Here is a 9,420-nt window from a genome sequence, read left to right on the forward strand (position 1 = left end):
GTCTTTCATCCCGCCTCAGATTTCCCACAATCGCATAATATTGCATGGTTAGTTTGGCAGGAATCGCGCTAATAGACTGAAGGTGAGCCATATGAAAACCTGAGCATCCAAAAAAAAAAAAAAATAATAATCAGAATCTAACATTCCAATAGGGAGGTAGATCACGATAAATCCTGATTGATATTTTGCTTATAACTTGATTGGGATATAAGATGGTGAAAGAGCGGGAGCCTCCAAAGATCCCCTCCATCCCCGGAGCGGAAGGAAAGAAGACACAGCCTTCAAAGCAAGTAGAATTTGGAAGGCCGTCACCGCTTGGGTCTATGAGTGCAAACCAGCGTCATCCCTTCGTAATTCCAAAAAGCAACAGACCTCGTCCTGAACATCACCGTCCCGCGCCTAGCTCGACTTTGAATGACAACACGTCAAAAGAAAATGATAAGCGGGCGTTCAATCCATATCAGGCTACGAAGCCATCTTCTTTCAAAAGCCATTCTACCATAACAATACCTGACGATGATAGTGTGGTAGAAATAATGAAGCCTATGAATGCTGATCGGACTACTTGGCGGACACCAGAGCCAATGTTCACCTCAAAACCTTCAGCTCCAAAAATGGGCAAGGCAGCCAGCACGCTAAAGAATTTCATGGACCTTACTGCACCCGATGTTGGATATGGAAGCACCAACAACAGTTTTCGAGATGAATTAGTTGGCTCGGCAGACGCATATTCCTACATTGACAGCGAGAAAGCCAACGAAAATATCAAAGCATTGCTTGAGGGTGCGTTTGAGGATGAAGATGATAAGCCCCGGACAAGGTCACGCAAGAAAAAGGTTGAAAAACAAGTTGATGAACTAGCTGACAAGCTCATGGGAGTCAAGGTGGATGAGAACGGTGGAAACAAAAAATCAGGAGATAAAGAAGCCGAGGAAGTGGAAGATGAAGAGGGAGAGGAAGATGATGGAACTGTGGAAGGTTTGAAGATCAAACTTTTACCTCATCAGATCGACGGAGTCGCATGGATGAAAGATAAAGAGAGTGGTCTTAAAAAGACTAGAGGCGTGCTGCCGAAAGGAGGTATCCTTGCTGATGACATGGGTCTTGGTAAAACTGTTCAGACCATTGCATTACTGCTCACTAACCCCCGGCCCCCAGATATGCCGGAGGGTAAGGAAGAAATATCTGAGAAAGGGAAGGAGAAGAAGGATAAATACAAGATACCCGCAAATGTCTCGAAAAGCACACTTGTTGTAGCTCCTCTTGCCTTGATAAAGCAATGGGAAAGCGAGATTGAATCCAAAATCGAACGATCTCACCGTTTAAGTGTTTGTGTATATCACGGCACTGGACGCACAAAACACAGGGACGATCTGGACAGCTTTGACGTTGTGATTACAACATACGGTACGCTCAGTTCCGAGCACGGGAAAAGCGATGGATGTTTCGGAGTCCACTGGTATCGGATTGTGCTCGATGAAGCACATACAATTAAGAATCGAAATGCTAAAGCCACACAAGCCGTTTATGCATTAAATTCACAGTATAGATGGTGTCTTACTGGAACTCCACTACAGAATAACTTAGACGAGTTACAAAGCTTGATCAGATTCTTACGGATCAAGCCGTATGACGAGTTGGCTGCTTGGAGAGAACAAATCACTCGACCCATGAGCAATGGCCGGGGTGGGTTGGCACTTCGCCGTTTACAAGTATACCTCAAAGCGTTCATGAAGAGACGTACAAAGGATGTTTTGAAACTGGATTCCAAACCAGACACTGAAGGCCCCAATGGGGAGGAACTGAGCGATGACCAAAAGCAAGGGTCCTCTGAAGGGTTCAAAATTGTGAAGCGAGACATCGTTAAGATCGAGGCTGAATTTAGTCCCGAAGAATGGGCATTTTACCAGAGACTTGAACAACGTGCAGACAGAAGCTTAGAGCGAATGATTGGTGGTCAGAATATAAGTTATGCTGGGGCATTGGTTTTGCTTCTCAGGCTACGTCAGGCCTGTAACCATCCTGACCTAGTCAAGGGCGAACTTGCCAAAGAGCAAGATGCCCTGATGGGTGATGATACCCAAGGCAAGAATAAGGACAGTGATATTGACAACATTGCCGATATGCTCGGTGGGCTGAGTATGGCTACTAAGAGATGTGATGTGTGTCAAATTGAGTTGAGCAAGGACGAGACTCTTGGTGGCGCGGCTCGCTGTGGTGAATGCGAGGAAGACTTGAAGACCCAAGTTATCAGCACGGTCGTCGCGGAGAAAAAGCCCAAGCACAGGAAAAAGAGCACAAAGGCAGGGTCAAAGCCAGAGCCCGTGGAAGCCAAAGTGGAGAAAGAGTCCCAGCGAGCCAGGAGCCGCCGGGCCAGACCTATTATTATTGATAGTGACGATGAGGATGAGGATGGAGAATGGATTGTTCCCGAGGAACAACGTAGCTCTGAAATCCTTACCGCGCCTGTGGGATCTGACGGCGAAGATGCTGACGGGGGAGGGGAGTGGATTGGCTCTGAGGACTCTGATCCGGATGAGGATGAGGATGAGGAAGATGCCACTGAGTTAGCAACTGAAGACGATGAGGATGAAGACGAGGCTGGTTTATCTCGGCCCACGCCCGATGCCATCCATGATGTCCAGACTTCGGCCAAAATACGACATCTAATGAGGGTTCTCAAACGAGAATCCGGTCAGTTCAAGTTCATCGTCTTTTCAGTTTTTACCTCTATGCTTGATAAGATTGAGCCCTTCCTGAAAAACGGAGGTATCGGCTATGCCCGATACGACGGCGGTATGAGAAACGACCTCCGAGAAGCGAGTTTGAACCGACTCCGGAACTCTAGTGGCACCCGAGTGCTGCTTTGTAGTTTACGCGCAGGATCATTGGGGCTGAACCTAACGGCCGCAAGCAGAGTCGTGATCCTCGAGCCTTTCTGGAACCCAGTAAGTTGATGTATCCTGACAACCCCATATTTCTATTCTTAGAATTGCCCCAATCCTAACGTCATCATCTTTTGTAGTTTGTGGAAGAACAGGCCATCGACCGTGTCCACCGCCTGAACCAAACGGTTGATGTCAAAGTGTACAAGTTGACCATCAAGGGGACGGTGGAGGAGCGTATACTTGAACTCCAAGAACGCAAGCGCGAACTAGCCAAGTCTACTATCGAGGGTAAATCTGCGGCCGGCAAGCTGACAATGAAAGATATGTTGGCCCTTTTTGGTCGAGATGCGGAGTCACGGTCATGGGATGATGGCAAATTAAGCTTTACGACAAAGAGTAGTAAGCTTTTTGACTCGAAGGAGATGGCGACGCCAGGCTATCAGGCTCAGACATCCGGTGGCCATAAAGGGGGAAGCGGGAAGCGAGCCACGCCGCCGGTTATGGAGCGCAAGGCGAGCGCGGGCTCAAAGAGGGAGGACCCCATCTATGGGCGTCGATGGTAGGGCTACGGGGAAATGTGGGTAATACGACTCCATACCTTCAGGTTATGTCATGTTCATACATCAATAATAGTGGTTGAGTGCATATATCTCCTTTTCATAAAAATGGAACTACAGGGTTATTGCATCCAGCATCATTTCAGCTGTCAGCATCGTAAGAGCCAACCAGCCTTAACAAAGCAATAATCGCGCATCTTTCACCAAGGAGGGCCTTGGCCTGTGTCAGTTCTTTGAGTACCCAAAGTAGGATTGGGAGAAAAAGAACAACAAACGAATATTCCTTCCATCTTTCTAGAAAATCCTGCTACACGTGGAGGAAGGGTCTCGCCTCCACGTGTGAATTCCCATCCATCCGATACCTGCTTAGGACTGGGATAACCTATTTCCGTCCCTTCTCTGTCTCTGTATATAATAATAATAATAATAATAATAATAATATCCCCCTAATATGATAAAATAATATGTTCGTGAATTTCCACGACCACGTGACTTTAAAATCATCATTCCGTTCCCACAACATTTATTTCGTAAAATTCAATCAATCATAAATTTCATAAAAAAAAGCTGACTGGCCCGTCCTGACGGGCACAAATTGAAATATATATTCTTAGCCAATAGAAATACTTGGTTAATAGCTAATTTGTGATCCAATAGGAAGTAGTGAATATTTCTTTTTCTCTACAGCGAGCGGCAATCTGGCTTGTAGAACGAAATGAAAAAAAGGATGGATGCATGGATATATGTACTCAGGTATACTCCGTACATATAATGTGCATGCATTGGTGAAAGAGATAAGTGTTGGTACTCCTGTTCAACAGGCTGGAAATTTCTCTGCCACCCATGTATAGCACCATCGGCATATATGGACACCTGCTTGGTTCCGTTTCATGTCGAGCGATGTTGAATCTGAGCTAAGTGAGAGGACAGCTCAAATTCAGATGCAGGAAGCGTTTCATGTTCTGCTTTCTTTTTTCTTAGCTGCGCCTCTCAAATTGTCGCTCTGTCCCATAATGATATGACTGGTCAAGCTGTGAGCGATCAAACGCGCCAGTTAAACATATTTTTGCGCCCTCTGTGCAAGGTGTGTTCCGCCGAAACACAGCGGGAACCAGGCCAGCTCGCCTCTACTTAGCTCCTATCAACCGGCAGGGTCCATCCTCGCTCGCAAGCAATGGCCAAGCACTGCAGGCAAGGTGATATCTCGAGCCAAAAATTGACAGGACAGTCGGGAAAAGGGGACCAGATTGAGCATCCCTGTCGGTTCCCAGAATATCGCCCACCGACACCCTGTGGCTGGCCGCCAGGGAGTGAACATCCGTGTTTCACCATGCCGAAGCAGGCATAAGTCGGGACCCTTTCTGGCCAAGAGAAAAAAAAATGCTGAGAGAAATGGACAAAGAAAGAGGCGAGGGAAAAGAATTGAGTTGAGGCTGCTCGTATTTACCCATCCAGCTGCGGAGGTTTCTTCTTGTCTTTTCGACGTCGCAAGAGTTCGAGGAGCATTGATGAGTGTCTAGCGCTATAGAAATCAGGCGTCATCGTTCTCTTTCCCCCCCTTTTTTTCTGGCTGCTGGCGAACCGGGAAAAAGGAGTAATTGTCAGCAGATCACATGATACGCTAATGGCGAGCAACCTTGATTGCCATCGAGAAACCGAGCGAGTTCTCCCGTATTCCGTAGTGAATACAGATAGATGAAGAACCGTCTCTGCACTCCGCAAGCGTTCTCCAGATGCCCTGTTCATGGGCGGAGCTCCGGCTCTGTTCCCGTCAGCACTGTCGTTTTGACACTTATATACGGAGTAGTATGGTCTCTATTTTCAACGTGCATCGCTCTATCGATCGCGTCATCGATCGATCGTCGATTATTTAAGTTAATACAACAATGCGGTCGACGAGCTGGCTAGCATGACTCGTTGAGGAGTGATAATATTGAAAGAGTGGTTCTGTCCTATCGAGTGGGTGCAAGGACCTGTCAGCTCTGTGGTCATGTCCACAATAATAGCAGGTACTAAAACAGGTAGAGACGAAAAAAAAAAAAAAAAAAAAAAATAGAACATGACACTAAAAATCAGGAAAGAGTGGTGTGGTTGATCGTGGCGAACGTCAGTTGGCGCCCTTGTTGTCTGATGCTTGCTTTTTAACCTTCACCGGTTCGAGTGAGGTACGGATATGGCTCGGGACGCGCGGACAAGCACGTACTTGGATGGCTTGCCGCCTGAAAGAATTAATTCAGTTCAGAGCACTTTTGACGGAGCGTATAAAGTCAGTACATAAACATCCGAGATGATGCCCGAGAGAATAATATGGGCCTGAAAAGGGGGAGGTGGTTCTCTGGGCCATAGAGTTGGACACACTAGGAAAGTAAGCTTAAAAAACCGGACTAGCCTAGAACAGGCGAAGTTGGCTTTTTCGATGTCGGCGATCAAGGGCCTTGCTGAGCCTTACAAGGTGTTGGTGGGTGGTGTGTACCACTGTTGATCGCTGTGTTAGCAGATATAGTTCAGCTTCTCATATACGGAGTACTACTGACTTAATCCGCGCTCCCGTCTCCCCATGTTTCTCCACGAACTAGCGCCATCTCATCGGCCCCCGTCTTCCTGTCCGCGTTGTTCGTGCCTGACCGTCGGGTTTTCTTCGTCTGCTCCGTCGCCAAATGCCGGGATTCTGCCGCCTTAGTCAGCAATTCACGTGGCGCCACGAGGGCGGCGGGCGGCGGCAGGACGGCCCAGGGCGGTGAGGACGGCTTGGCGTCCTGGGCTCGCCAGACGTATATCATGTGATTAAACGTGACTTAACATGTGACCTATCTGTTCCTGAACCGGACAAGATCGGCGTTCCTTCCTTTTTAAACTTTCTTATTTTCGTTTCTTTTTCTTTTTCTGCAAATAAGAAAAAGAAGAAAAAAGGGAATGTCCGAAAGGGGAAGTTCCACGTGGAATATTGTGAAGGGAAAAAAAGTGTCAAGAGCGAAACCTGAGGTTCGCTCCTTCCTGTAACGACAAGAAAATAATTAACGTCAACCTCACAACCTCAATTTCAACCTCAACTCGTTCTATTACGCTGAGCAACAACAGCGCACAAACACACTGACACTTCGATACTTCCTGCACGCTTGCGTTTGACGCCATTATTGCTTCACGTCGAGCCCGGACGACGACGTCGAGTATATACGACCTTGTCACGGAAGAAACGGATAATACGACCACCAGAAAACGGCTGGATCTGCGGAGTTTCGCCCGCCCTGACCCTGCTTCACCACCCAACCAGCCTCGCCGCTCGCCAGATCCTTCAAGCGGCTTCTTATCCCTCCAGCCTCACGCAGGAGAAAAGGGAAGCATCAGAAAGGACCAGACAGGCACCCATGCGTTGATATTGAAGAGGTAACATCCCTACACAACTCAACCTAACGGGCGAGTATCCAGTATCTGGGACGAGTTGGCTTGCTTCCGTCCTGGACCTGGTCCACTCTCCTCTCCCTTTCTCCCCAATCACACCTTCACTTGGTTCTCGTCCTTCCATGCCAGAAGGGCAAAAAGAAAATCATCCACACGGCTCCCTTCTGCGTTTCAGATTCGTTCTCGGACACACGTACCTCCACCAAAAGTCTGGCACTAACAACGGCCTCTAGCCCTCCTGGCTACCGACTCTCCTCCATCATCATCACTCATTACGCTCATTCCGTCGAGTTCTTTCAACGACCATTCCTCTTTCAACGGACACTGCTCCTCCGAACTCGACATCAAAGCAATTCTGCCCAGCTTAGCTACCACTTTTCTGCTTCTTATCTGTCCATGCAGAACGGGTTTGTCTCCTTAATCCAATCGAACGCTCACAGCGGCTGCTGCGGCTGAGATGGGTAATTCTCAGGGCAAGCTCTCTTCTTCAGATCACCCAGGTATGTTTTTCATCGTTCTCCTGCGGTAGACGTGTATGTTAATACTCTATTAGTCAATTTAAACCAGTTCAGGCTACTTCGTGTCGTGGGAAAAGGTGCTTTTGGAAAGGTTCGCATCGTCGAGCGGAAAGATACAGGCCTTACTTTTGCCCTGAAATATATCAGAAAAGATGAAGGTAGGCTCCCCTTTTTTCACCTTTTCCGGAATCAACCTCATATACTCACTGCATTAACCAGTCGTCCGGTCGGAGAGCGTGCGGAACATTATTCGCGAGCGGCGCATGCTCGAACATCTTAACCACCCCTTTCTCTGCAACTTGAGATACAGCTTCCAGGATATGGAGTACATGTACGTTGAGCGAACATACACGGTGTATTGATTAACTCGATGACTGTTGTCATGCTAACAATCTCTAGATACATCGTTGTCGACCTCATGAACGGCGGTGACCTCCGTTTCCATATATCGAGAAAATGTTTCACTGAAGAGGCAATTCGATTCTGGATGGCCGAGCTTGCATGCGCTCTTCACTATATCCACGGGCAGGGCATTGTACATCGAGACGTTAAGCCAGACAACATACTACTGGACTCTGAAGGACATGTTCATCTTGCTGATTTTGTAAGTCACCTCTGCAAACCTCAAGACAAAGCAACATCCTAATCCGAAGTTAGAATGTCGCCTCAGACTTTAAACCCTCGAAGCCACTTACCAGCAGATCCGGAACAATGGCATACCTCGCTCCTGAAGTCTTCCAAGGAGGAGGCTACCTATCGAATGTTGACTGGTGGTCGCTCGGGGTAACTTTCTACGAATGCATCTACAGTAAACGACCCTTCGATGGCCGAAGCCATAGCTCTCTCAGCGAAGCTATTATGCGCACTCAACCCAAGTACTACGTAACAAACCCCGCCGTTACCGTCCCCTGTCTCCATGCTCTTAGTGCATTACTAGAAAAGGACCCGACGAAACGCATTGGCGCCATGAACTTTGAATCATTCACTACTCACGCCTTCTTTGCTCCTATCGACTTTGATGCCCTCCAGAGAAAGGAGATTGAACCAGTCTTCGTACCGTCCAGTGACAAGACCAACTTTGACGCTACGTACGATCTCGAAGAACTTCTGCTTGAGGAGGCACCGTTGGAAGCGCGTGCCCGCCGCCAGAAACCCCGCGCTGAACTCAAGGATGATGCTACGGCCAAAGAAATCCGAGAGGACGAGCTTCACCGTATCATAGAAACCATGTTCGAGCCTTTTGATTACACAACGATGAATTATGAAACCACTGCTGCCGCAGCCATTGCTGCCTCTGCTAACCCTGAAGACTGCCTCAATTTGACACATCGCCGAGCCAGCGACGTCGACGCCGGCATACTAATTCCCAGGGTCGCTCGGGCTCCTCCTCGCCCTCGGTCCGAACAGATCGCTCGACCCGAACGGACAAGTCGACTAGGACAGAAAAATCCTACCGATCTACCGCTTCCGACGGACATGGCCAGAATAACGTACCAGTCGATAGTGTAAACCCTGGTTCCCCATCCTCTGATCGCGGCGGCGCCCTCTCTCGCTCTCCTCCAACCCAACCTCCTCCCGGTCCCCCTTCGCTCCCGTCCCAACGCCACGCTAACCGTTCTCATACCATCACTTCGACAAACCAAGGCGTTCCACAGTTCTCCCCGCCTCCGCCACCGCCGGCTCAATTGCCACAACCCCAACCTCGCGGTGCGACCCGAAACCGGAGTAAATCTGGAGGTGTCCAAATGGTTCTCGAAGAGACAGGCAGTTGGTCCGGACTGGCTGATCAGACCACTAACGGGGATACTCTCCCAAACCATGTGAACGGCACCAGTCTACAAAATGGAAACGGGTCTACTACGGGTGCTCATGGCAATACCTCTGGCGGGATGTTCTCTTTCTTCAGCCGAAAGAAGGGTAGGGAGAGAAGCCCGAAACCCTCCGAGCGTGGAGTACTAGGCAAGGAGGGCGCCCGAGTTGTGATCTCCGGCTGACCTAGCTGAATAACAATGTGATGTGCCATTACTTGGTGAAGGTGCGAGGATACGACGCGATGGA

General features: G+C 48.7%; 2 protein-coding genes across 4 annotated transcripts; both read left to right on the forward strand.

Annotated features, from left to right (window-relative positions):
* Positions 1-212: 212 nt before the first annotated feature.
* On the forward strand, positions 213-3,788 carry TERG_03016 (uncharacterized protein; the record flags this gene model as incomplete). The annotated part of the gene is made up of 2 exons (XM_003235915.2): positions 213-2,948; positions 3,026-3,788. 2 exons carry the CDS (start codon positions 213-215, stop codon positions 3,449-3,451), a joined length of 3,162 nt encoding a protein of 1,053 aa, XP_003235963.1. The 3' UTR covers positions 3,452-3,788.
* A 2,887-nt stretch (positions 3,789-6,675) lies between these two features.
* TERG_03017 (AGC protein kinase) lies at positions 6,676-9,172 on the forward strand. Of its 3 annotated transcripts, none has more exons than XM_047748007.1 (3): positions 6,676-7,693; positions 7,762-7,966; positions 8,020-9,172. In XM_047748007.1, exons 1-3 carry the CDS (start codon positions 7,626-7,628, stop codon positions 8,869-8,871), a joined length of 1,125 nt encoding a protein of 374 aa, XP_047603980.1. In that variant the 5' UTR covers positions 6,676-7,625; the 3' UTR covers positions 8,872-9,172. The 3 variants fall into 3 exon arrangements, with proteins under 3 accessions (XP_047603980.1, XP_047605805.1, XP_047605806.1); XM_047749495.1 differs by having other exon boundaries at positions 7,298-7,520; positions 7,582-7,966; XM_047749494.1 differs by having other exon boundaries at positions 6,676-7,966.
* Positions 9,173-9,420: the final 248 nt, after the last annotated feature.

This window comes from Trichophyton rubrum (genome assembly GCF_000151425.1).
Source record: "Trichophyton rubrum CBS 118892 genomic scaffold supercont2.3, whole genome shotgun sequence".
NCBI classification, from domain to species: domain Eukaryota; kingdom Fungi; phylum Ascomycota; class Eurotiomycetes; order Onygenales; family Arthrodermataceae; genus Trichophyton; species Trichophyton rubrum.

Bases quoted from the DNA above. Each gene is read 5' to 3' on its own strand.
- TERG_03017 (XM_047748007.1), top strand. From the start codon at position 7,626: ATGCTCGAACATCTTAACCACCCCTTTCTCTGCAACTTGAGATACAGC. The intron at 7,694-7,761 runs GTACGTTGAGCG...AACAATCTCTAG, and splicing joins TTCCAGGATATGGAGTACAT to ATACATCGTTGTCGACCTCA. The intron at 7,967-8,019 runs GTAAGTCACCTC...ATCCGAAGTTAG, and splicing joins ATGTTCATCTTGCTGATTTT to AATGTCGCCTCAGACTTTAA.